The sequence below is a fragment of the Anser brachyrhynchus genome (assembly GCF_964034855.1).
Source record: "Anser brachyrhynchus genome assembly, chromosome: 9".
NCBI classification, from domain to species: domain Eukaryota; kingdom Metazoa; phylum Chordata; class Aves; order Anseriformes; family Anatidae; genus Anser; species Anser brachyrhynchus.
The window spans coordinates 17460575-17487597 of NC_137703.1; the positions used below are offsets into that span (position 1 = coordinate 17460575).

At 51.3% G+C, this 27023-nt stretch overlaps 3 protein-coding genes across 13 annotated transcripts in view; 2 read left to right on the forward strand and 1 right to left on the reverse strand.

The window, feature by feature from the left end:
* Nucleotides 1-6861, forward strand: part of GIGYF2 (GRB10 interacting GYF protein 2) — a 78682-nt gene extending 71821 nt beyond the window's left edge. For all 8 annotated transcript variants that reach the window (XM_080605056.1, XM_080605058.1, XM_080605062.1 and 5 more), the window contains 5 exons: nt 58-263; nt 563-717; nt 2044-2213; nt 2596-2743; nt 5105-6861. In XM_080605056.1, coding sequence (XP_080461182.1) covers nt 58-263; nt 563-717; nt 2044-2213; nt 2596-2743; nt 5105-5172 — 747 coding nt within the window. In that variant the 3' untranslated portion in view covers nt 5173-6861. The remainder of the gene's footprint in view (nt 1-57; nt 264-562; nt 718-2043; nt 2214-2595; nt 2744-5104) is intronic.
* A 136-nt stretch (nt 6862-6997) lies between these two features.
* SNORC (secondary ossification center associated regulator of chondrocyte maturation) lies at nt 6998-18102 on the forward strand. 2 transcript variants are annotated; one of them, XM_080605125.1, is made up of 3 exons: nt 6998-9440; nt 17614-17799; nt 17964-18102. In XM_080605125.1, exons 1-3 carry the CDS (start codon nt 9344-9346, stop codon nt 18071-18073), a joined length of 393 nt encoding a protein of 130 aa, XP_080461251.1. In that variant the 5' UTR covers nt 6998-9343; the 3' UTR covers nt 18074-18102. The 2 variants fall into 2 exon arrangements, with proteins under 2 accessions (XP_080461251.1, XP_080461252.1); XM_080605126.1 differs by having other exon boundaries at nt 17617-17799.
* Nucleotides 18103-18583: 481 nt separating this feature from the next.
* Nucleotides 18584-27023, reverse strand: part of NGEF (neuronal guanine nucleotide exchange factor) — a 51151-nt gene continuing 42711 nt past the window's right edge. For all 3 annotated transcript variants that reach the window (XM_080605078.1, XM_080605079.1, XM_080605080.1), the window contains 5 exons: nt 25999-26162; nt 24880-25035; nt 22335-22414; nt 21806-21910; nt 18584-21197 (listed from right to left, as the gene is read on the reverse strand). In XM_080605078.1, the coding sequence (XP_080461204.1) occupies nt 21025-21197; nt 21806-21910; nt 22335-22414; nt 24880-25035; nt 25999-26162 (678 nt within the window). In that variant the 3' untranslated portion in view covers nt 18584-21024. The remainder of the gene's footprint in view (nt 21198-21805; nt 21911-22334; nt 22415-24879; nt 25036-25998; nt 26163-27023) is intronic.

Below are 27023 nucleotides of genomic sequence, written 5' to 3' on the forward strand. Positions count from 1 at the left end.
TACTGCTCTGCCAGGTCTGGTGCTAATACCCAGGATCTCTTTGTTATGTTTCAACAGCACTCTAACCTGCACACCAGCATTGGGAATTCAGTGTGGGGCTCCCTAAACACTAATCCCAGCAACCAGTGGGCATCTGACCTAGTCAGTAGCATCTGGAGTAATGCTGATACCAAAAACTCAAACATGGGTTTCTGGGATGATGCAGTGAAGGAAGTGGGACCTCGTAACTCGACCAATAAAAACAAAAGCAATGCCAGCCTCAGGTAGGAACTGGGGAAGGAGCTTTTGCAAAGAAAGGCTACCGCTCCTGAGATGATGACTTAGCAGTTACAGTATCTTGATGTATTTTACTTCTTTCTGTGTCACTCAGGATCTCTTTGGACAACAAAAGTAGCTAATAGGTAGCCATTCATTATTTATTTCGGAATTTCCTTGGTAAATTAGTTCTTTAAACAGTGCTTGTGTTGTGTAAACTAGTGAGTGTTGTATGTAGCACTGTGCTGTATACTGTACTATTGTTAAGGGTTAGTTTATAATGTATTATGCCTTTTCTTTATCTCAGTAAATCTGTAGGTATTACAAGTAGACAGAATAAGAAAGTAGAAGAAGAGGAGAAGCTGTTGAAATTGTTCCAGGGGGTTAATAAAGCCCAGGATGGATTCACTCAGTGGTGTGAACAGATGCTTCATGCACTCAACACAGCCAACAACTTAGATGGTAAGAGGTGGGAAGGATTGCAACTATTCTGCTGTGGAAAAAAGTGTCCGGTTTGTTTCCTGAGCAGATAGTTCTGAAGCGAAGTAATGACTTCAATCAAAATAATGTTTATAATGCGGTCAGCAAAATGGTATCATTAGCTCTAAATACAGGTCTGAAGAACTGCTGTATCATCTTCTCTGGTTTTTGTAGGACTAAATATTACACATCAAAGGGTGCTTGGAAAGAAATAGTTCCGAAGTCTGCCACTCAGAGCTCTGCTGAGAACTTCTTGATGGTGAATGCAATATCAGGCAGATGAGTGGGGATCCGGATCACTTTTAAGTGAAGGCTAAATTATCACATGTCCCTGTGCAAAGCATTTTTTGTGTGAAATTGTGTGAATTTTTTTTGCCCAACTGTGCTGCAGGGCACATAGAGTAACTCCCACTCTGAGATCACAAACTGGTACCTCCTTTGTAGCAAAGCTCTGCAGGCATTCTGCTGCCTCCAGTCTTGACCTGTGTAAGTCCCTGTGCTCCAGCATCTGTATGCTGCACAGCTGTGGCTCTTTGGGGCCCTTGGACATGACTGTAGAACCAGTGCTGCTCCGAGAGCCAGGATGACACCTCACACAGATACAGTGCTGCAACTTTCCTCCTCCTCGAGGAGAGAATCTAGAAGTAACCTGGCCCCACCTGTGACAAAGTAATCAGTTGCATCTGGTGTCTGAAGAGGCAGTGGCTCTGCAGTGCTGCTGTGTGTCACATCTCTGCAGTGAGCTTCTGTGCTTTTGAGGTGACAGCCTGTTGCAATGGTGTCTTCCTGGCTTGTGATTTGTTTTGCCCTTATCCATGTTTAAAAAAACAAACAACTCAGTTCAACATAGGTATTTTAAAGAAAAAAGGATGATAAAGGAGGCTTGCAACTGAACTAGGTGTTGAACTGCAGGTGGTTGTGGGTCATGTCAGCCACTGTGGAGTGTGCTCTTGTCATTCTTCAGCAGAAAGGAGAATGTACTGATGGCAGCATGTGGAAGAGGAGAGTGTTACCCATTTAGGCCAGGCATTACATTTGAATGAGTTTCTCAGCCCATCAGCTTTAGACACTGCCAACGTATCCCTAGGATTTCTTTTTCCTTCTTACTACATTCACTAGCTTTATCGTTGCTTTCCCTATAGAATGAATGAAACATTGTGGGACTCTACCAAAGGGAGCTTACCAGGGCAAGCTGTTTGTAGGTACTAGACTAGCAAATATTTGAAACAAATCCAAAGGGTGTGGGTTTTGCATGCATGTGTTCACACATCTGCACACACACTCTCATGGTCTGTCTTTTTCTTGCAGTTCCCACGTTTGTTTCTTTCCTGAAGGAAGTAGAATCTCCCTATGAGGTCCATGATTACATCAGAGCATATCTTGGGGACACTCCTGAGGCCAAGGAGTTTGCCAAGCAGTTTCTTGAGCGCCGTGCCAAACAGAAAGCCAGTCAACAGCGGCAGCAGCAGCAGCAACAGGTAAATCTTGCTACAGTCCTTAGGAATGTATAAATACTGTATTCCAGTCTAAGGAGTTGGCATTTCTGATTGATTGGTAGGAGGGTGAGCAGGATTTTACAGGCCATGTGAAATGCAGAGAATAAAGCAGATTTCAAACATATACTGCAGAATCAAGTATTCTTTATAGTTAACAGCTGAAGCCCCTTGTGGATCAAATAGTCCCTTAGCATGCTGATCCAGGATACACTTCAGGAAGATGAGGTAGATATACTGGATGGATGCATCAGTGGCTTAGTGCTACAACGTGTGATATAGAAAGTGATTTGGGTTCTCTGTGCGTTTTCAGTATAAATAAACAAAACTTAATTCCATTTTATAATGTATTTGCTTTGTTTTCTAGGATTCAGTGTGGGGGATGAATCATAGTTCGCTACATTCAGTCTTTCAGACCAATCAGAGTAACAACCAGCAATCCAATTTTGAGGCTGTGCAGAGTGGGAAGAAGAAGAAGAAACAGAAAATGGTTCGCGCAGATCCTAGCTTGTTAGGTCAGTTTTAATTTTTAGAAACTAACTGGTTTTTTTGGGAAAAGCCTTGAGTGTAAAAATCACATTAACCTAAATGGGAGTGTTGAGTTCAAGCAGAAAAGGTAGTTGTTGAAGTGTCCTTAGAATTTGTTCCAGTATTAGGATTTTTAAAATAATGCATCAGTTTCATGTAAAAGCTTTTGTTGAATGCCTCTGCTGCTGGGGCAGTTCAGGCCTCAAGTTCGTGCTAAGTAGAAGACAAGATAGTGATGTAAATCAGTAATGACACTCTTTGAACAGAGGAGTCTCTTGTGGAGTCTCCTGTGCATTCATTCTTTGTCCAAATGCAACCAGCAGATAAGGAAAAGGGGTCTTACAGAGAACTTGTTGCCTGCCCTTGATATCAAGAACAAGGCAGACTTCCAGTGTCTTTGTTAGTGACACTGTGTTTTGGGGGTAAATTAGGAGTGGGTTTAGTTGCCTGAGAAAAAAGTTTTGTAAAGTAGGGAAAGAGATGTAATTTAGTTGTTTATTTTCCTTTTTAAACAATATAGCCATTAACACTATTTTTTGAGAGGTGAAAACAACTCTGAAGACTTCAAAAACCATGTTTTCATGTATTGTAAGTTTTTGGTCTCTGAGACAAGGAAGCTGCCTGTCATGGACACGTGGCTATTCTTGTAGATAGCCTGGATCTTTAAGAGTGCAGCAGAACAAACGAGGCCTTTAGATACATCTGTTTTGAAGAGTTTGGAATTGGAGGCAGTGAAGATGCTGACATCAGTTAGTAGTCTTTTTTTGTTGTTCTCTCAATTTTTGTGAGGATAGTTGTTGGCCTGCGCTTACAGCGTTGATGGAAAGGTTTCTGTTAAGTGGCCTTTAAGAAAACAGGGGCATCACTTATCTACATGAGAGCAGTGAGCATTGAGGTATGTAATATATTGCTGAAGTATTCTTGTAGAACAAATGTGTCCTATTTGTGCTTCGTGTGATGAAATGGAAACTGGGGCACCACACTGAGCAGGTACTTGGTATGTTGGCACTGCCGAACCCATACTTGGTTAATAGCAAGCTGCTTTATATGCCTGCAAGTCGCTGCCTTTTTGTTATCAGCACAATCAGTGCTTTTCAATTAAATTGATTTCTGCTTTGAAGTGTAATGAACTCTTCAGTGGAATCCTGACTTATGCCACCCCTAGATGCCTATCTAGTGAATCTGATGTGGGTGATCAGTTCGATATTAAAAAAATAAAAAAAAAAAGCACTTGGTCAATTGATATTAGAAATCACTAAATGCAATTATGAAGTTTCAGCTATAAGAGAACTAACACAACAGCTTGCTAAAAATCAGTACACTCTTACAAAATTCCAAAAATCTCTAGGTAATGTACTGCCACGAGAGGGAGCCAGAGCAGTTTTTTAAACATCCCGAGCAGAACACTTTGAAGATGATGGCTGTGAAAAGTGGTTTGTTTTCTAGCACAGAGCAAGCCTATACAGCGGTCTCAAGACAATGAAATGCCAGGCTTGTGTTTAACAGCTTAACACAAAAAAAAGTTTTTTCATCTTTCCTATACTTCATACGGGGTTGCTACAATAAAAACTGAATCTTGATAGAAAATTTCCATATGATACAACATTAGTCTTTCCTTGTAGAAAATGTTGGCTTTCTCATTCTTCTGACATTGCGTCCTCGGTACTTACAGTTAAGAGTGTGGTTCAAAGTATAGACATACATTGAGCCAACTGGGTAGCCCTGTGTAGCTTTGTACATTTTCATGTCCTCCTGAGCTAGGAGTTTAAAGAAAAAAAACGAAGGCCTGGAAATGCATGGAACTTCCACGAGGTTTCTTAGGTGCATGTGTCTATGCTTTTAAAGTAAGGAGTAGCATCGCTCACACCCTCTGAAGTGCTAAGCATGACCAACACTTTAAGCTTACAGAACACCTATTTCTGCCTCTTGGACTCTGTAAGTACTGCGATAGGCGCTCCCAAGTACCAGCTGGTTCAAACACGCTGTCTTGTGAGATGTTGCTGAGCCATGTCTCCACAGCACCTAGATACCGTACTAGCTCTGCAGATAATGTCTTGAAAATTAAAGTTGAAATCAGGCTTCTACTGATCTGTTTCTAAAGACCAAGTGATACTTACCTAAGTACATGAATTATCTTTGTGTTTGGTTTTTTTTGGGGGGGGGGGGGGGGGGGTGGGGGGAAGGGAACACAACAGTTAGGGTTGTTACATTTAGCCGTATTTTCCTTTGGGTTTTTACTTGGTATCTATTCACTTTATCTTAAACAGCTGCTGCATGTAACAGATGCATTGTATCATACAGAATATGCCACAATCAGACTTATAACACAGCTCTTCTTTGGTTTGCAGGGTTTTCAGTGAATGCCTCATCAGAGCGGCTCAATATGGGAGAAATAGAGACTTTGGAAGACTACTGAGCATGTGCAAATCAGCTGGCTTTTGCTGCATCTGTTAACCCTGGATTCTCCATTTTGGACACAGTACTCTCCACCATGCATTCTTCTTCGCCTCGCAGTGAATCACAGAATCAATCATCTCAGGCTGCTTCCTCTAGCCCCGGCAAACCCTTTCTGCCCAGGACTGCACAGGCGTCGTTCCTGCTGTCAGCCTTGAGTCGAGTGGACTTTGTTCAGAGTCCTGGGAGGGTGGGAGACAGGATTTGTTCACAACAAAGCTGATTTTGGCAGCAAGCTTTCACTGTGCTGTGATTTCTTCTGCTGACATACCTGGAAAAAAATCTATTGGGATCCTGCAAACCATTGCTTCCCTCTCCTGGTTACTCTTACCACATCCAACACGTGCAGTCATGGAGAGAGAGAGAGAGAGTTTGTGGTTAACAGATGTTGGTCAAAACCAAAATGCCACACAGATACTGACTTCCGCGCTCCATCAGGGCAAGTGGTGCTCTCCCAAGCCAGGAGTTGCATTCATAAGCTAACCTTAGAACTGGCAACAGCAGGAGAGGGGCGGTGGCGGGCGCAGTTTAGCTTGGGTTGGTTTGAAGTTGCACACCCCCTGCCAGCCCTTCTCAGCACATTATTTTGGAGGGAAAGCTCGAGTCTGTCTTCATTAGGTGGTGATGCTGAAGCTGGTGGAGTTTCCTGTCAGCATACTCCAGCCTTCCTGGACGAGGGGGGACTTCTGCTCTTGAGGAAAAAGAGGGGTGGCATCTCTTCTTTCAGGTTGAATTTATCCCTTAAATGCTACCTTCTGAGGGTTAGGACCAGTCTATTTTGAGCTCTTTTCCTGCAAATTTGTCTCGTTTAAGAGACAGTAGGATCTTTACCTTTGGATCTCTAGTCTTTGGTGAGAGTGACCACTGGCTTTCAGATACATATCCCAGCAGTCCTAGACAGTTGTCATTTCAAACAGTGCTTAGGTTAACAAGCAGAGATGCCCTTTTGTAATGGAAAGAGACTGTGGAGGGTGAGGCTATGTGCAATGACAGCCCTGCGTATCGTCTACACTTCAAGCTACATCACGCACCTTCACTTGGATCCATGTTTAAGTATGGAATCATAACGTTCTTCTCTCACCGAAAGATTACCACGGCCTTCCCTTCTCCACCCACGCACATGCACACACCACAAAATAAACAAAACTAAAACTGCCAAATGCACTTAGTTTCAACACCCTGGTCCCATCTCCCATTCCCAGAGGGTTATAACCTGCCAAGGGAGTTGCGCTGCAGTTTGGTGGAGGTGTATAAAGGTGTCTGTCTTTCTGTCATCACTGCCTAAAGAAAACAGTTCGAGTTGCTCAAGAGCAGTTTGGCTTTGTATTTTATTTTGTTTGGTTTATTCATTTTTGGGGTCACCTTCCCCTCGTCCTCCTTGTCCTCTCTCTTCCCCCAGCCCCCAAACGTGTACAGTAACTATACAGAGACTGCTGCAGACTTGTATATAGTTTTTGGATCCAATAGCATGGAGAGACTTGGAACTGTTGCAAATCTGGTCTCCCTGTCTCCTTTGCTTTGTAAATTCATAAAAGGGGGAAGAGGGGTAGTTAAAATGTTTACAAAACTTTAAACTCCCTCTGAACTTTTGCCAGTGTGGGGGGGGGGAAAGAGAGAACTTAAATAAAACCTGGTTGTATTATATCTCAGAGCAAATTTTCTGCTTGCTTTTGTCCAAGCTGAGTTTTGAGATAATTCCTGATGCTAAAACTGACCCAAAACTTGACACTCATGAGCTTTCGTCAAGAAACAAGAAGGAAGTATACAAGATGCGGAACAACAACTGCTGCTTTATTTCTTCCCTAGTGAGGAATACCGGTGGGTTTTTTCTACTTGATAATTTTAGAGTTCAAATAAACACCAGTAAGTCAAGATTGGAAAATTTTGACAAGGAAGCTTTAACTTTTTGCCCCCCCCTCTCTGCATACAGAAACACGTGCATTCACACTCATGTTGTTTATGCAGGAGAGATGAAGCCCTGTCTGGTTTTCTGTTACTACAAACACTTGGTCATGGAGCCCTTTTTTTGCCAGGTGGTACCACCCCGCCCACTCCAATTCCCTTCTCTAAATGGGAGGTTTTATTTTCCCCCCCGGCTTCAAGTCCACACGGACACCTCGCACGCTTCTCTTTTTAGACAAAATCTTACTTTCCTCTTTTTTTCTACTTGCCTCTTGTTTTTGTGTGGAAAATCCCAGTAAAGGCTGATGATGAATGTTATTCTGTCATTCACATGACCACTAGAAATACCAACTCAGTGAAGAACTTATATTAGTTTTGCATTATGTTCAGCTGTTGTCCTGGAGAGAACAGTACATGCTTTGGCTGATCATTTGACTTTGTTTTAAGATTTTCACTTACTTTGGTGTATAAGGTTTCTGGTTCATAAGTACTTTGTTTTTTAATGGTATGATCTAATTTCTACAAGCTAATTTTGGACTACAAGAAAAAGCCTGTTAATTTCCAGCTCAGTTGGGGAGTTCGAAAGGAACAATTCACTGATTGCTAAATGAAAATGCAGAAATGCAAGCGGGGAGAATGTGCAGTGATCTGTGAAACCCTGAGGATCTTGCTCTGCTTCCGAGAGCTTGTAGATAATGGACCTGTGGGGAAGAGATCGTGTCCTCATGTATTTTAATATTCTGACTTCTATTTTTGTACAAAGGTAAGATGCTGTTCTGTTCAGACTGTACACTAAGGTCACTGCCCTTTCACCTCTGTGACTAAAAGAGGGCCTATTGCAGTAGTAAAGGTCTCTTGCATTGGTAGGGATGGGAAAAATAGGAGGTACAACTTTGCATCTGCACCTGATATATCTTTATGCATGTCAGTCTCCTTTCAGACAGGACATGAACCTGGATAGCTAGTAGGGCTGTGGTCAAAGTTTGAAAGATGTTGAGTTTGATGCTAGACACCTCTGAGGTTTGAGTGTTATTTCACCAGATTATTTCCAAACATCTCATTTCGCTGCAGAGACGGTTTTCAGTCTCTGCTTTTCCTGCTTCCCCTCACAGCAAAGTGCTTTTGCAAAGAAACTGCACCAAGTAGAATCACCTAAAAGGACAGCTGAACTGGATCTGGCTGCCTGTCAGAGTGCCAAAATCAGAGATCATTTACCAGAAAACTCTGGATCTGAGACATAAGATAAAACTATTTGTATCATATTTTCAAAACATAAAGAACTGACATTGGGGATGTTTATGTAGTTAAATTACAACATCTCCCATACAGAAGCTATGAAATATTTCATCCTCGTATGAATTTTAAAAGCAAACAAAAAAACCACTACTAATGCAATTATTCTGTCCTCTGATAAGCCAGAGTGTGCCTCTGTTTGTTCACTTCAACTGTTCCCAAGTCTCTGTCAGTGCAAATGTGACTGAAAACCAACCTCAGTTTTCTCTGCTGAGAATTTCTCATGAATCCATGTGAAGGAGATGAACAGCATGGCAGGAGGCTGCGGGAAGAGGCAGTATCTATTCAGTTCAAACCTGAGGAGGAGGCAGGTATGGTTTGGCAAAGTAGATTCCCCTGGAAGACGGTTACCAGGTTTTAAGGGGTACTTCTGCCAGGGCAGACCACACACAGCTCCTAGTCCACCTCAAAGCACTGCAGCCAGAAAACAAGGGTGCCACGGAGCTGCTCTGGCTCTGTTTCAGAGTATTTTAACCTTAAAAGATTGAGGCCCTTGTTCTTTTGCCGTGCCCACCATGGAAGGACCACCGCCACCCCGCAGGCAGAGGCGAGCAGAGCCCTCGAGCCCGGTGCTGGGGCTTGCTGCCCCCACCAAGCCGGCGCTGTTTGCCGTGCTGCGGGACCGGGTGGCCACGGGGACGGGTACTCCAGGAAGGGCTCACCAACAACTGCTCGTGTGTGCGTTGGCCTGGCAGGGTGACGGATGCCTAACGGCTCGGCTGCCTATGGGGTTTTAGGCATAAATTTCAGAGGGTGGAGCTGCCTTCAGGAGGAGGTGTGCTCGAGAAGTCAGTGAGAGCGAGTCTCTGCTGGGCTTTGCACTCTCTCTATCCACTTGCTCTTGTGAAGGATTTTTTTTTTTGCCCTGCCTAGACAAAGTTTTTATACCAGTGAAATTTCCAAGTTGTTTCGTACTTTGAAGAGTTTAAGAATTCCTGATGATGCTTTTCCTGAGGGAAGCCATGCCCTACCACAGAGTCCTTCACCTGGTCCTGCTAACGCTGTGTGGTATCCTGCTCCCTGCTGTGCTGGCAGGTAAGGATCTTTGCATTTACACTCCGAAAGAATAGGAGGTCTCTTACTTGCATCTCTTCGTGTAGCTCCATCTTCCTTTCCTTCCCCTAAAAACATCCATAAGTATTTAATGAATTATAACTAACTGAGTAATGGAAATGGGCTTTGAAGTCAGTGGGGTAGTATCAAGTAAGAATATACTTTTTGTCCTGAAACCACGTTGCTGTTGGGGAGAAGGGCGTAAATCCTTTGTAAACTTGAGATGAACAGCAGTAGTGCCTGTGTGAGTCTCGGTGACTATAGATAATCTAGATATATAGATAATCTAATAGATGGGGTGTGCTTTGCAGTTGATGGGACAGCTTGTCTGTCTACTTTTAATTGTAGGATAAAGTTAAAAAAAATTCTCCAGCTAAAGCCTATTTGCCAATTTCTGGTTCCTTTTAAGTTTTCTGCTGTAGCAGAGTATGTTACCGCAGGTGTTGTAAATAGAAATATGAAGCTGTTTGTGAAAACGTGTAGCTCAGTCAAAAGCTGAGTTGTCTATCTGAATTGTTTGAGTTTCTGTTTAGGACTGGGTGTAAGTGAGGCACTGCAGCCTCAGCAGGCTGGCAGGGCACGTAGTTCTGACCCCTGCTCAGCGATGGTTCACTTGCAGCCTGAAACAGCACAAAGGTGGTGAGGGGAGGAGGGTTAGCATGGGACACCTGTTCTCTTGAGCACAGTTTTTCAAGGAGGTTGTTAATAACTTCAGCCCTACTTGTTCCTGTGGGGAACTGCCTTTCCCCAAAGCCTCTTTCCTTAAATGCAGGTGAGATGCTGAACAGATGGCTCAGGCCAAGATAACAGGCAAGAGCACAGCACTTGTTTTCCTGAATTCTTGTTCTGACTTCCAAGAAGTGCAATACTAGACTGCAGCTCCCTTGGTTTGTTCTTTGCACCTTGCCTAGCAGGGAGATCCTGGCCAGCAGTCTAGCAGGCTTTTTGAAGTTTTCATACAGGCAGGGGAATTGATGGCTGCATCTGCAGGTACAAGAACAGAGTTACTGTAGCTGGTATTGCCCTTGTATGTCCCACTACTTTAAGATGCCTTCTTGCTGGGCGAACTTTCAAAGTAAATGTGAGATGAGCCATAAAAATGCATCTTTTCCTTCTCAAATGCTGGCCTTTGATTTTTCTGTAATGGAACATTAATAATTTAAGCATGACGTTCCAGTTTATACCTTGCTTATGCTCCCAGAAGCAGTAGCAGTGCTCCTCCCCAAAACCAGGTAAGTTTTTTTTCTTAACTGTTAGAGTTTTTCATTCTTCAGAAATCAATTCATTGTCAATGAAACTTTGACCTGCCTCTTCTCTGAGCTAGAATCTTTCATGTTAGCTTATGTTCCCAGGGTCTGGTGCATGCCCACTCTCTCCGCTGCCTTGCCAGCTTTCCTGTGTACTTGCTCGTCACTCAGCTTTGCAGCTGCAGTTTATAAACAGCTGTCACTGCCTCTGTTTGTCACTTTGATCCTGTGAAATACTCCAGGTTGATACTGGGTGATCCTCATTTGCACAGCGAGGCCGGTAGCTCTCAGAGCTTTGCATTGATGAATGCAGTAGTCAGCCTGGGGCGCAGGAGAGGCTCTATGCATTCTCACAGTTGCATTTTAGAAGTTTGAGGCCCTCTTAAGTTGGTTTTTCTTTGCTACATCGAAGTAGGACATGAGGGAACCAGCCTGGATTGTGAGGCATCCCAGGAGCAGAACAACTTCTCTATTAGGAGTGGAGAGTTACCATCCCCAGTACGGGGGCTTTTAGCACACAGTGGAATTTTTTCTGCGTTTCACCCCATTAGAAAAGGAAATTTCCTGCCTTGTGGAGACAAAGAAGGGAAGGGCATACAGACAGCCCTCTGGTCTCTGTGCATATACATGCAGCCCAGCCTTTCTGTAAACAAGTTTATTTAACATTCATCAGAACCACACTTCTCTACACTGCTCTACACTCGAGCTTCCAGCACTCGCACATCACAGGCTGCCCTTTGTGCTCCCCATGAAGGCCTCTTTTCATCCCTGCGCTGGCCCTGTGCCTGCTGTGACTACCTGGGGCTGGACAGCCTGTTGCTGGCCTCCGAGTTCACGCAGCCCCTGCCCTCCCATGTCAGCACCTCGTACTTTCCTTAGCAAAGCCCTCTGTGGAGAGCAAAAGTGGATTCTGCCTCAGACAGGGCCATAGGGGATGCTGGCAATGCCACCCTGAGGTCCAGAATGAGTCTTGCTTTCCTCGTTGGACGTGATTCTGTCACAGCAGTGACTCAAGAGCTACCTAGTGCCAAAGCCTTGGGGTAAGCACCTGGGAGTTCAGCAAGACATGGAGGATCTCCTGGCAGCTGAGGCTTCCCATCGGGGTGTAGCAGAGCGCTTCCAGGGTGCTGGTGGGTTGTGTACCTTGATCTTGGCTTCTTGCCCAGCTAGGCTGGCTTCCTGAGCAGAGCATTCAGGGCTCCAACTGGAGGAAATACAACTTCTGAGCTAGTAAGCTCTTTCCAGTATTGCATTTGTTAAAGATGGGACGACACCTGAGTCCCTCTTTGTCCACATCATGTAGGTGCAACAGGAAAAGGGTCAAATGTAAGGGCTTTCTGCACCACCAAGTTCTTTCCGCTTCTGCTTTCTTCAAATGCAAGTGGCGCTTAGACCTAGAGCATGGTCGGATGGTGAAGAGAATCTTTTTTCTATTACTAAAACCAGTTTCAATCCCCATAATGGGTTCAGGACTCCAATTGAAGCACAGGTTGGTAAGAAGACTGCCGAGGCCTTGGTTTCTGAGTCATGTGTTTTTGTATCTGAACTCTGATGTGGGCTCCTGGATTTTTTGTTTTGAGCTCATGTGGAAATATGTTATACTGCAGTAGCGCGTCGGTGTGGATACGGAGGATGGGAAGGAAGCAGAACAGGAGATGGTCTTTGTTATGATAAAGGAGAAAGCACAGGATAAGGCCTTGTCTGTAGCAGCTTGTCTTTGTTCTCAGCAATAATACAATAAAAGGTTATTAGGAAATTTTTGAAGTTCAAGTACTAGAATATGGGAATTAAATAATTTGTCATACACATCTCTTAAAGACATGGTTGTTCTAGCAGGTCCAGGCTTAAAACAAGTCTTTGTAGAGCATTACTCAGACTTGCTCAGCACCAACGCTCTATAAATTACTGATACTTATTATCAGCTCCTGGTTAAGGTTACTGGATTGGAGGTGGAGAGTGTGCTCCAGAAAGCAGCAGATAACCTTAGCGCACACCCCAGCACCACTGCCACCCCTTGTAATGGATGTAAAGAGACACAAAAATCTGTAACTGAAAAAAAGGCAAGAAGAGCTCCCAAGTTATGAAAAGGATGTGAGCTGTGGAGTTTGGCATTAAGTTAACCTGTAAATGGTGGCGACGGAAGAAATGGTGTGCCATGTTCAGGTTACAACAGGTGCTCTTGCCTTTGCAAGCATCATCCTATGGAGGAGGAACATCTCATTGTCATCTCCTATTGACAGGCTTTGAGGATGATGAGGTCCTGAAACTAGGTTGTTCAAAGAAGAGTGATGGTTGCTGGTGACTGCTCTCCAGGGATGAAGATGTTAGATGGCCATGCCTGCCTGCCTTGAGGTCTTGCAATGTGCCTGGGGGAAGGTTCTGGTTGTTTGAGGTGTCTTGAAGGATCCTTCAGATCTGTCCGGCTTCAAGAGCTATCACTTGTGGAGATGTGTCTAGTCTTACCTTTCATCCGCCCAAGATCTGGGGCACAGGAGACCATGTCACTGTGCCCACAGCCCACCCAGCCTCCTCACTGACCATGGAAGGAGCAGTTGCTTCAAGTTGCCCTTGGCGTCCACCTTTCTAGATGTCACTACAGTCCATGTAGCTGAAGTCTTGGTGGGTTCCTGCATCATTCAGAAACTCGTATTTCTTTGTGTACTAACCCTGATACTTTTTCTGTTTTTTTTTTTTTTTTTGGCCTCAGTCGTAACTAACCTGTGCTGTTGAGAGGGAGGATAAGTGGTGCAGTTCCCAGAAGGCTATTTCCCAGAAGTAAGATGACTTGTAGTCTCAACATATGAGAAGTAAGAGGTGTCATCTGTGTCATCCTCTACTTGGCCTGCTGCAGAACAATGGATTACTTTTAGTCCATTTTTCTCTGGGTTCCATCTCCGCACTGTTAAAAACCCCAGTAATTAAGATCATTCTGTCATCTCATTCTATCACCTCTCCCATAAGTGCTCCTGAGCTGTATTTTTACGAAGTGCACTTGACTGAGCAGCCTGTGGAGTGGCGGTTCCTCTGTGCTCCAGTGCTGAGACAGGGTGGGTTCTGGGAGAGGGCTTGCGTGTGCCCCGGGGTCACAGTTCTTCTCCCTTCAGAGCATGCAGAGCTGAGGCAGGGCAGTGGTGGGCTTACCTGTGTGTGCCAGCAGCCTGGTACCTGCTTTGTGTGCCCTCCTGCTGAGTTGCATGGTTTGTTCACCCCAGAGCAAGCACAACGGGTGGATTTTCTTAGGGATAGGACTGATCCCAAGACTGATGGGATCAGCTAACACACGTGTCTCTGACTCAGATGTTAAGCATCTGCTCTTGTGATGGATGAGGTGTTCTTAGCACGTTTCTTGGTAGTTCTTAATTTCTACAAAATTCTTGGGTGAACAGGAAAACCATATGCTAACTTGCCCTTGATACTTGGCTTTCAATCCTCAATTGCACACCCTCACGTAAGACTGCAACGTGTTTGGGTTTTTGTACAAGTTAACAGTGCTGTGCCTGCACCAAGCCCATGGAGGCCCCATGCAGCCTCCCCGTTGCCAGTGGAGAGCTGCAGCTGGGTCTGATCTGTCACTTGGAGGCATTTGTTCAGGGGCACAGTGCCATTGTCACAGTAAGGATGTGACGATATAACCGGCAGGTTGCTGTAAAGACAGTAACCGTGCATGTGGGAAGGCCTGGGCCTGCCCATGCTTTTTCTCTTGTGGGTCATATTTAGGTCTGCTGGAGTCCTGCTTTTGTACAGAGGAACCAAGCCCAGGAGGAGAAGTGACTTGGGGTGGTTACACAAAACGTCAGTGGAGCAGGGACCTGAGCCTCCTGAGTTGCGTCCCATGCCTGCACCTGGCCGCCAGTCCCGCGTGTTGAGCGGGCGGCTGGCAGAGCCCCTTGTCTCACCGCCTTGGTTTTTGGCAACAGCTACAACTCTGCTATTCCCCCTCGCTTTCCTTGCTTTCACCAGGGGACTGAACCGAGAGCATGGCACTGACCACGTCTCCTCGCGAGTCCGCTGCTCGTAGCCAGCAGCAGCGTGGCCGAGCTGGGCTCGGGCTGTGTGGTGCTGCTGAGGGGAGCGGGCGTGAGTGCCCGAGCATCTCAGGAAACCAACGGGACATGTGGGGATAGTTAGATGGGTGGCTGCACTTCTCACAGAAGGGTGAGAAGGGAGGCATGCGAGACGTGAGGTGTTAGTTCAGGAGGGAAAATGCTGTTAGTTCAGGAGGGAGAGCGCTGCAGGGCTCTCGGCAGCTGCTCCAGCAGCACCGAGCGAGGTGCGGTGAGGAGGGCTGGCAGTGAGGGCTGGCGGAGCAGGTGGTGCTCAGTGGTCAGACGCGGGTGTTTCACTTCACGTGCGTGGTTCTGCTGCGGGGCTGACAGCTCCTGGTAGTGAAGCACGAGGCCTGGCTGAAGGGAGTTGTTTTCTGCAGCCGCTGAAGTACCGTTAAGGGAAAACCACAAGAACTTGGAACAGAAACCTCATGTTCAGCACACTCTGCCCTTTTTGTGAGGGTGGACTGAATGTACGCTTCAATCACATGAGAGGAATTAACAAAATACCTATCCTCTATACAGGTCTTAAGTCACCGAGATCATAAACAAATTAGACTGTTTCCTCTTCACTTGGCTATCAAAAATAAGTTGTGCCCTACTTTGAGAGCTGCAATGCATTTTTTAGGAATTGAGTTGCTGGGACTGGAGAGATGTTCTGGGACCCGTGGGTCTGGCTAGAAAACGAGCCTTTGCCCTGCTGTTGGAAGGGGTGGCACTGCCTCCTTGTCCCCTTGAGAACAGGGTATTGGAAAGAGCCTGTCCAGGTCCTACAGTCTCCATGCATGGTGTCTGCATCTGTTACAGATTGCCTGAGCTAACACCTTGACCCACGGCCCGATGCAAGGGGTGTGCTCAGCTATTTTGGCTTTTGGAGAGAAAAACATTCTTGGGAAATGCAACAGTGACCTCCTCCAGCACGGCTCCCCCTTTCCAGGTGGGAATGGCTCCGCTGTTGGTGCTGGCCCTGTCGCTGTTGGTGCAGCAAGGAAGGTCACAGCTAGAGTGTAGCTCTTCTGTGAGCAGTTTTTCCACTTGTCAAAGCAGCCTGGAAGTAGGGCTTCAAACTGTTACATGTGTTTGGTTTGTGCCTAGACCAACAGCTTCCTAATGCCACCATTGCTAACTAAGTAGCCCTAGCTCTGCTTGGGTCCTTTCCATGTTGATTTAACTACGTTTATCCACTAAATTCTGTGTTTACTCTTGATCTGTTCTCTGGTAGCAAAACCACAGGATTTTGAGAAAAGAGGTCCACTGGAAATAGTGATTTCCGGAAGAGCCCCTGGATGGGATGTGTCTCCAGCTCTGCTGCTGGGTGTGCAGGGCAGATTGAGAAGGGCCTTGCCAAGGGCTCGTGTGTTTCTGGGGAGCAGTCGTGGAGCGCAACTCTTGTGCGCTCCTGCTGGGGACCCGAGATGGGAGTAGTGGCAAATGCCATGTCCAGCTTCTCCCCTGGGTGGGTCAGCCAGCCCGAGCGCGCTGGGTCACTGCCTGAGCGAGCGCTGGCACAGACCTCAGGCTGGGAGCTGATTTGCCTATCTTGTTGCTCCTTGGGCCAGAGTTAAGCTGGCAGCTCACCATGAAAATCCTGTAGCTTTTATGGTTGTAGGAATAACTTTGCAAATGTAGTCTAGAGCTGTGTTGTGTTCCTGAGCCTGTTCGGCAGCATTGAAAGCTTCCAAGGAAGGTGGGAGCCGCTCTTTGATGTGAGCCCCGCGGCAAGTCCTGTCTGGGGGTTTGCACAGGCAGCAAAGGCGTTTTGGTGCTGGCCCTCCTGTTCTTTGGGTGCAGGGTTCCTACAGGAGAACCAAGCGTGGTCCTTCAGTGCTCATTGCTCCCACAGAGCACTGGCAGGGAGGGCTCCAGGTACTTACAGCTGGGGCTGGCGCTGCTGCCACCTCCCTTGCTGGGCCAGGGAGAGGCCAGGAGGCTGCTGGAGAGGCTGGGCAGGGGTGAGCCCACGTGTACCCATGGCAGTGAGGCACACTGTGCCCGGGTGCCCGGGTGACCCAGCCCCTCCAGCACCCATCGTGCAGGATGGATACGCACCCCTTTGCCTTGCCCCAGGGAGCCCGGGCTGTTTGCTCCAGTTCCTCTGCTGCCCTCTTTCCTGGCCCAGAAAACCACCGTGTCGGTTCAGGTGGGCCCTGGAACTGGATGCTGTTCGTTTTTTCCCTTTTTCCCCATCCTAGTGTGACATTCCCAGCGGTTTCAGCGGGGAGCTGTGGAATGTCTCCTGCTCCCGCCGGGGCCCACCTGAACAAGGCAGGCATTGACGGGGAGCGCTCGGCTCAGCCACACACAAACAGGGAGGGCTCTCTGCTTTGGTTCCCGACCCCACAGGGGGAAGAAATAACAGGACATGAATGGTAACATCAGAGCACGGCTCTGCTTTCATCTCCCCAGCACAGTGTGGAGGTGGGGGCAGAGGGAAGTTGAGGCTCCGGGGCCTGCAGGATGCAGCTCCCCTGCTCGGGCAGCGCCTCCAGCGTCCTGCACTGCGTACGTGGCGGTGTGGGGCAGAAGGGCCCTGCAGCACTGGTTTCAGACAGTGCAGGCCGTGTGTGGGTGCCTGCCTGGCCTCTGTCTGTTGCAGGGGTATGATAGTCTCCCTTGTGCCATTTGTGCTGTGTGAACACCTGGTTTCACCATGGAGCCCAGGCATTGTCTTCTGGGGGTGTGCTCCCAGAGCCTGGGGCTCTGCCCCATGGGTTTCACAGCCCTCAGAGTTGCTCCATCTGTCCCAGGGCACCTGGAGCCCAGGGCCTGGCTGAGCTGTGGCTGTCCCAGGCTCCTGCTGTGACCAGCAGCCTCGTTGGGGCCACCTGTGCACAGGAGTGACGGTCGGTGCTTGTCTCCCAGCAGAGTACCCGCAGGGCCCGGTCCCCACACTGTGGAACGAGCCACCCGAGCTGCCCTCCGGAGCCGGCCCCTTCGACGCCGCCACCACCACAGCCCGGCTCTCAGACGCCACCGCCTTCCCCCCGTACACCTCCGAGCTGGAGCCCGAGGACACCACCCACCTGCACCGCCTCGACACCGGGGACGGTACGTGGCAGCGGCACCACGGGGTCCCTGGGCTGCATGCGGGTCCCTCCCGCAGGGGTTTGGGAGCAGGGTTGCTGTCTGCCTCCCCGAGGGGGTTTGAGCCTGACTGCCCTTCTCCTCTGTGACCTGCCAGCCTCACGCTGCTTTGTTTTCTGTCCCTGCAGGCTCGCTGGGGCCCGGAGCTATTGGTGCCATTGTCATCGCCTCCCTCCTGGGTACATCTGTGCTTGTGGCCTTGGTCGTCATCACGCTGAGAAAGTTCTCTGCCTCCTGAACTCAATAAAAGATGTTTCTGTAACACAACCAGCCTGTATCCTGCCCTCCGCTGCTGCTGCTCCCTATCTGCTGGGGGCCCCTGGGGCAGAAACATTGCTGCAGATGTGGCTAAGGGTGCTCCAGCCTCTGCGCTGGGCGGCAGTGTTGCACCCCACATCTCTCTTGGCTCTTAGGGTGTGAGTTGTGGGCACGCTGATGCCTGGCAGGCTCGACCGCAGCAGTGTCACCCCTCCAGCCCGTGGCAGCAAGGGCCTTTGGGCTGGCAGCAGCTTTCCAAGTCTGTCCTGGTGGGGTGGTAATGGTGTTGGGTATCATCTGGCACAGCTTTCCTTGGGAGAGGGTGGTTAGGTGATATGTGCCACCCCAATTCTCCCCGGTGTCATCCCACACCATTTTCCCACCCCTCCCCACATCCACTCCCTGCCTTTGGCCCAGCTCCCCCTATCCCCAGCACTCGCACCGGGGGGAGCACGCAGTTGGTCTGAGGGAGGAAGAAGAGGCAGGCGTGTCACTTTGGCGCTGGCTCGCTCAGCTATATTTCATCACACGGCAAACGAGACGACGAGAAGTTCCCCTCAGTTCACTGAGGCAGCCTGGCGGGGTCCAGGGGGCTCCAGCCCGTGCTTGTGGGGCCCAGGCCTGGCCCTGTACAACACTGAGACCACTGAAACAGGCGTGCAGGGCTGGGTCTGAAGAAATAACACTGGATGCCACTTGGTGCCTGAAAACGGCACAGCCTGTGCCTAGGGTTTGAAGTCATAAAAGGTCACAACAGAGCAAGAGTGAGTCCCAGGGTTTGGTGGTGGGGGGTGGGACAGCATGCTGCAGCCCCGCGCCCCTCTTCCCCTGCAAGGAATACAGCGGGGCGTCCGTGTCCTGGCACTGGGGAACCTGGGTCAGCCCCTCCGCTACCGAACAGCTGCTGCTGAGGGGTGCAGGAGCCTTTCTGTACTAAGAAGCGTCCCAGGTAGGCATGTGGGACTTCAGCGCTGGGCTGGCTGCAGCTCTGGGCTGTGCTCATTTCACAGGTAGCTTGGGCTGCCTGGAGCCAGAGCTCCCCCGGGTTTCGCACTGGAGGATTTGCAGCTGCTGCAGGGTCTGGGCCCTGAGGTGGAGCTCTGGCTGTGCCCAGAAAACGGCCTGGGGGCAGGGGGGAGCGACTTGGGGGGTCCCTGGTGGGTGGGTGAGCCCCGGCACCAAGCTGGAGGCTGCGGGCCCCTGCCTTGGGGCTGGGCTCTGGTGGGGGCTGGTAGCCTCCAGCCTGTGCATGCTGCTGTCAGGTGGACACCCTGCTGTGCTGGCTGCTGCCAGGTGCTCCTGCTGAGGTGCTGGCACCGAGCTGGGCCTGAGGGAGGAACCCGTTCTGTGCTCCCTTTGCTGCTGTGGCTCCCACGGGTTTGTTCCTGGGGTCTGGCTGTAGCCGGCCTTGGGCCGTGCACCCCTGCGTGACTTAGTCCCTCCACCCGCAGCCCCAGTGCAGCTCTGCAGAGCCCCCTTTCAGCAGCTCTCCTCTGTCCTCCCCTGCTGCCACCAGCGCAGCCACGCTCCGCTGCCCTGTGTGGGGCAGCTGCGTGGCCCCACGGGCGGGCAGCTGCTCTCCACCCCATTTTTGAGCACAGCCAGGACACCAGCGGAGCATGCAGCAGCGCAGGCCCCAGGCAGCGCTTGGAAGACTCCTTGCAGCGTTACAGAAAGTTGCTCAATAACCGTGATTCCCTGACCAATGCCAGCTGCAGCTTGGGACCAGCCTGCGGCCACGCGTGGGCCTGTTTGCAGCCAGGCTGCTTCGTGCTGGCTTTGTCCCCTGGCTGCTCTTGATGCTGTGCCCTGGGCTCCATGCGATGCTCAGTGTCACAGCTGGAAGGAGTGGTGACCTGGCTCTGCAGGCGACGGGGTTTGCGTATATACACGGGGGTGAGCCTGTACAGGGAGGCTGTGCGCGCAGCTGGGAGGAGTGGGGTACAAGCATGCAGGTGTGATCGCTGGGCCTCCTGCAGCGCGCCGTGTGACAACAGCTCCTGGGGGACTGTCACCTGCCTGCTGCACGGCGCCCGGCTCTGCTGGCGCTCCCGGAGCCCTGCAGCACGTGGTGGGGCGGCGCTGGGCAGCGCAGACCGTGTGCAGGCGCTGGCCTCCTGTGAGCACCGGCTCAGCCAGGGAAGGCCCCGGTGCCGGCTTCTGCAGCAGCGCTGCGGAGGGGCTGCCAGCTGTAGAAGAGAAGTGAGCCGTGGAGCAGGACCCAGGTGTGTTCCGGGGCGTTCAGGTGGCAGGGGCGTGGGTCGGGGCATTCGAGGTCAGGCCGCTGGTGGAACGGGGCCGTGTTCGCAGCGTCTGGAAGCGGATCGAGGGTCTGCCGGGGGAAGGTGCTACTGTGAAGCCGCCGGGGCTGGGGAAATGGGATTCCTGGGGCTCTTCCCAGCCCTGGTGCTAACGGGCTGTGTGAGAGGATGAGAGACAGCTCCTCTGCTTCAGCTTCCACGCCTGTAAGAGGCAGCTTTAGGAAAGCCTCTAACTCAGAAGGTAGTGATGAGCTGGCAGCGCTCAAATGGGCAGTGCGAATTGCTGTGTTCCGTTTGCTCCACGTGCCCTTCCCAGGCAGCCTGAGCCAGCTCCAGCTGGAACATGTGCAGGGAATTGGGGGTCAAGGCGGAACCCCCCTCAGCCCCTGGTTCCCTCGCTGCTCAGCTGGCTGGCACCTCGTGTTGTGTCAGTCTGGGCTCGTGCTCTTTGGAAAGGTGTTCTGTTAGCCGGTTGGAAGCACTGGGCTCCAGGGAAGGATCAGCGCTGCAGAAAGCGTGGCGGGCAGCCCAGCGCCTGCGGCCCGTTTATCCAGGGATGTGTGTGCTCGGTCTGGCGCGCCAGGTCCTGCACCACTGCCCCCTCCCAGACGGCAGCCTCTGTCCTCTGCCCCCTCCCAGCCGCGCTCCAGCTGCTCGGGTGTGCCAGCGGTCATTGGCGGTTCCTGCTGCCCAGTTTCCTCCGCTGACTGTCATCCGACTTGTGCACCCGGAAACACTCCTTCAAGTTCTGGGCTCGGATTTTGGGGTTCAGGATCTCCTCCCCCATAGAACTGGGGAACCAGCCCCTCTCCTGATCGTGAAGACGCTCCCCAAAGATCCAGCCTGAGCAGAGACAGAGACAGGCACACATCAGGAAGGCCTGGCCGCTGCTCCTGTGCTGGGGCGGCCATTCTGGGAAGAGCCGTGGAGCTGGCAGTGCTGGCTGGAAGCTGCCATTAGCTCCTCGGGGGCTGGCTGTGCTGGAGGCTGTCCAGTTTGTAAGTCTAGTCAAGGAGGCCCGCTTGCCTGAGCAGTGCTGTGTTTGGACAACTGGCTAAAGGGCAGCCAGCAGAAGGCAGGCAGTGCTTCCACTGAGCCCCCTCTGCTGTCCCTGACACCACAGGAGGGGTCCCAGCAGAGACCCGGTGAGCTCATCAGCTACAAGTGTGGGCCAGGCAGAGATATGGACCAGGCTGCGAAGCATCATCAAGGTAGGCACGGCTCCGGGTCACGCTTTGGGTGGCTGTGCCAGCCCTGCCACGGCCCAGGGCAGCCGAGGTTTGCTGAGCATTAAGAGGCCGCAATAATGCCCTCGTTCTGCTGCGAGCTCCCTCGGCTGCGAGGCTGGCACTGCCTCTTCCCACCCAGATCCCCCGTCCTGTCCGCTCAGCCGAGGGCAAAGCCCACCCCGCCGCAGACACCTGTTCCCTGTACCCCCGTACCCCCCCTACCATCGTCTGTCTTGTCCAGGATGTTGAGGACGTCGGCCAGCTCTAAGGACAGCTCATCCGGCTGCTGGGCCACGTAGGGGTGCACGCACTGGATCTGCGGGCAGTCTGCCAGGGGACAGGGCGAGAGTGAGGGACAGGCCAGGACACAGACTGCTGCAGGACAGCAGCTCGGGGGGTGTAACACCGCGACTTCCGTGAATGTCCCCCCTGATCTAGTGAGAAACCCTGTGGAGGGCATGCACTGGGGAGCGTTTCTGTGAGGAAGGGCCTGGGGTGCAAGCCTGCACTGCAGGGCCTGAGTAGTGCAGGCGGGATGGGGAGTGCTGGTGCTGCCCAGCCCAAGCTGAAGGGGAACAAGGTCAGGGCCAGGCCTTGACAAGTGGGTATCCGTGGTGCAAACGCGAGGGGAGCCCAGGGAGAGGCTCCCACAGGGCCCTAAGGCCTTGGGGCGGGATGGGGAGATCAAGGCAGATGAAGGGGCCCTGGGATAGGGGTGAAGAGTTCCTGGCTGCTGTGTGGTGTCTCTTACCAACAAGCCTGGATGTAAAGGAAACAAACTTGGTTCTTCGGTTTGGGGCCAGCGAAATCATCCAGCGCTTCATCTCGCTCCTGCACAGGGGAAATAAGCCGAGGCTGTGAGTACAGGAGAGTCCTAGAGACACCACCTCTCCTACCCGCCCAGCCCTGAGCTCCTGATTCCTCCTCTCACGGCCCTTTCCTGCCCATCTCCCTGGGGTCCTGGACTCACTGGTGGTGCTGAGCCTCCCTCTGGCACACACCAGCTGGGATGTCCCACGGGTGGCAGTGCCCCAAGGCACCAAGCCCCAGCCCTGCCCCACAGGCCCGGCTGGCCTCTGGGCCCTGGTGCTGGCCATCCCTGCGAGCAGCATGGCTGCAGCGAGCCAGCGGCAGCAGGAGGGAGCTTGGCCTCCTTCGAGCTCTGCCCAGGAACAGCAGCTCCTGGCCCCGTGAGGTCAACAGGAGCGGTTTTCCCTGGTGAAACACAGTCAGAGGAACATCTATTCCCACGGCTGCTGTGCAGGAACACTTGAAGGGTATTGCTGAGCAGTTTGCAGATGAACGCTGTGGCCTACCCAGGTATGGCTCGCTTGGCAGCAGCTGAGACGAAAGCCACGTGAGCACACTGTCAGCTCCAGCACATGGTTACTAAAGGCGAGGCCTGGACCTGCAGTAGGAGGATGAAGATTTCACATGTGCTCGAGAAGCCCCTGCCTTGGCATCCCCTCCCTTTCTCTTCACGTGCTGCAGCTTCTGGCTGAAGGAGGGAAGCCAGGACTTTCTCCCTCCTCGGATGCTAGCTTTTAAACCTGAATTTGATGCACACCTAAAGCCACTGGAGCCTCCTCTGGGAGGAGCGGCTAAAAGGGAGCTGAGAAGGAAATGTGCTGACAGATGGACCTGCAGAGCTGGCGGCAAAGTGCAATGCCTGGGGCCAGTGAATCCAGCTGCAGGTCGAGCACAGCCCCGCAGGGGGAAGATGCACGGGATGGGGGCCCTGTGCTCTGAGGGGCTGGCACAGAGACCGGCTCACGAGTCTCGCTGCGGTGCTGGCTGCAGGCCTGTTCCTTGCAGGGCTCTTTGGATCCTCCCTGCAGCGCCCTGCCTTCTCTCAGCCAGTGAGGGGCCCGCGTGTGCGCCAGGCCCGCCCCTGTGCCCAGCTGTGCCCAAACTCAGAGCAGCTGCTGGTGCTGGCAGAGCCCAGCCGGGGCGCTAGCTGCAAGCTGCCACCGAGCAGATTGTCGCTGCTGTGTGGGTACGGCGCTGGGAAATGCTGTGAGAGCTGTCAAGTACATGCAGCAGGTGCTCTTTGGCATCCGCTTCCCTCTTCTAATTCTTCGCTTTTCTGGTCCGTGGCTTGCACTGCCCAGACCTCTCCTGCAGCTTCAGAACAGCAGCCTCCGGCAGGCACCACACCGACCCTCAGGCCACCAGACCTGTGGGCACGCATTGGGGAGGCTCTCACGCTCACAGTGGCTCAAAGACAGAGCAGGACACAGAAACGCAATTGTCTCCCCAGGCTGAGGCAAACCCTGGCCTGGTTTATCATTCTCTGCACAGCTCAGGCTCACAGACGTCAGCCGTGCGTTTGCCCTGCACGATGTGACTGAAGTCTCTATTTTCAGCACAGGAAAGCTGCAGTCACATAGCTGAGGGGAAGGTGCAGGTGCTCGCTGTGCCGGGGGCTTGTCTTCCTCATCCTGGTGCTGCAGATATGGATGTCAAACACTGTTGAACAGTGAAGCAACATCAAGCTGAGGGGTGCACAGTCTCCAGTAGCTGCTTAACTGGTGGTACGTCTGCCTGTATGGCACCTTTAACAGCACAGGATCTGTGCCTGGAAAAACGTGGCTCTGGTGAGTCTTGGGTCAATGAGAAAGTCAGGCACTGAGCTCCAGAACAATCCTGCCTGTGTGAGTGCAGCTGAATCATTTGCCCGGTCTGAGCTTGTTGGAGCCTGAAGTGAAAAATCCATGAGCGAAATAAGCTATATCCAGGGAGACAAGGAGGCCCCGAGCAGCAGAGGGCTGCTGCAAGGTCAGGATCAGCTATGGAAGGCGCTGAGGAAGAGGCCTTGTCTTCTCCTATTTGCCTACGACCAGGAGTCACTTTGCGTCGCAGGCCTGGTCAGGCACGGCTTCTGTCTCAGTGGCTGACCGCTGGCAGCGTGTGCAGGACACATCGTGTTTGTTTTACTGCGTACGCTGCAGGCTGTACATCAGGTGGGCTCCTGGGCCAGGACTGATTTCTGAACTCTGCCCCAGGACGCAAAGTGCCTGTCTGTCTTCCACCATGGGTGCTACACATCCACCATACAGGAGAGAAACCTGCTTGCTTCCCTAATGCCTTTCAGGAGGAGAGACTGAAGGTGGCCATGGGAGAACAATTTGTAGGGTCAGCCATGCTGGCCTAAGGCCAGCTGAGCAGTGGGATCTCTGGGTACTTGACCCCGGTAAGTCCTGAGGGCTGCTCCCCGTGCCTGCAGGCTGCTGCCCTTGCCTGGCAGTAAGGAGGGAGCAACGCTGCGTGCTGGGGGGTGACCGCGTTGTACTCACTGGGATGACGCCTTCAGCATGTAGCTGGCCTCCCGGTCATCTGCATTCTCGAGCAGCCTCAGGATGAAGACGTTGGCCAAACTCTGCCCCTGGTCTTCTAATTCCTCCACCCGAAGAAGCCCCCGTGGCGCCGAGTCAAACACTTGGTACTTGTCCCTGAGAGGGGTTAAAGAGAAGATGAGGAAAACCTGCAGGTATGGCACAACAGTTTGTCTTCATCCACCCAGAACTGTACTGGGGCCAGACCAAGAACCTCTGTATGGAAGGAGGAGAAAAGATGCCCTGCTGTGGGAAGGGACGAGCGGGTGGCTGCGAAACCTCACCGCAAAGCAACAGACCCTCTCCTTGCTCAGCCTTAGGCATCCCGCGTGGCCGAAAACAAGTTGCTTGCTCTGTGCAACTCGTGTACAAAACACAGATGGTGCTCCCTCAAAGGGGACTGTGAGGCTCAATTCATTCCTATTTGTAAAATGCCTCTGTGTTTTCTGGATACAAGCTGCCGCAGAAGCAAAATATTTCCAGGCGTACAGACACTGCGGCGACATGTTTATTAGAAATGTTGGACTGGCGAGATGCTCCCTACCGGTGAGTCTAGTTAGTGCTACAAAGAACGCGCTGTTCTCTGGGACCCGTCTGTTTGTGCTGCTGTATTTCACTGGTCTCTAGCTTCACAAAACACAGTCCTAAGCACGATGACATTCCCCTCTTCCTGAGGCAGGTTATACCACGTCAAATATAACCGCTAGCCTCAGGCCTAAATTTATACCTCTCCCCACTGCTCAGATTTTCTAGACTCCTTTCTTAGAAATTTAACTGACTAAATCTGAGCTGTTCCTCAGGCAGCGATGAGTCAAAAAAGCACTTCTTGACAGGAAGACAGGCCTCCTGGATCAGCCCGCCAGCTGATGTAGCTCAGTGCCACTCTGCAGAAACTGGTGGATACGCCTTTGCTTCTCCTGCTGGGAGACCTGCCCTGAAATCTGCACAAATCTGACAGAAAGTCCTGTTTGCCATCAAGTTTCAGCTGGCGAGCTGCACCACCCATGAATAGCCGGTGCTCCCCGCCTGCGCTTACAAAGGGCTTAAAGCGCCTGTATGCTACCTGAATTTTCCACTTACCCAGGAATTTGCCGGCAAATTACCAGCAGATCATTGAAAAGGAACAAGTAGATTTCTCTGAAGAGCTTCTTGGTGCGAAGCGTTCGCGATGTCTTCGGACCATTCATTTGCTGCAGTTCCCCCTGTTTCAGCAGCCAGCGGGAGTGAGAGATGATGGGCACGGACTAGAAGTTAGAAAAAGACAGCAACAGTGAGAAGGGCAACAAATCCATGGGCTTTTGCACTTCAGATGCTGAAAGCAACAGGCCACGAAGAAGGAATTTCAAGTGAGCTCCCATCACATCTCCTGCCGCAGAGGATGGATGGAGAGCTGCACAGAGAGCGCAGTGTGCTCTTACAGCCACACCACAGCCCAGCACAGGGAGTAACAGAGCTCAGACAGGGACACAAGCAGGGGCCCAAGAACGAACAAACAGTCCAGGGCAGCGGTGCTCGAGTGCCCAGTGCTGGATTTAAACACCAGGCTACGCCCGGCACAGCCTGATCCAGTCTCTGGAGCATCCCGTGTCTCATCACCGAGCCAGGGAGACTGGCTTTCAAAAACATGTAGTTGGCTTTTTGGCTGTGAAAAAAGCAGGTTAAACAAGTTCTCAGGGGATGGCTCTGTCCCAGCCAGGAGCAGCCACCACAGCATTTATGCTAGAGTTTTACAAAATATTATTTTAAAAACAGAAGCCTAGAACAAAGCCCTTCTTATATTAGGACACTACATTTTTGGTCAAATGACTGAAATACTTGAAAATATCACCATAACTGCTACCCTTTCCACCACCTCTCCCGCCCATGTTCGTCACATGCCCTGTGGTGCAGTCTTTCTTTCTGTGCCCCTGCATTATTTTCACCAGAGGAGCCCTGCCCGTGTCAGTGCCCAGGGTGACCTGCTCCAGCCTGCCACTGCAGCCTCAGCTGTGCAAGCGATGACGGCAGTCTTGTGGCTACTGCAACCCAAAGCTGGCCTGAGGACTGTGGTCTTGCCTAGACCCACTGGTTTAGGGGTTTGGAAAATCAAATTCTTGGGGTGCCAA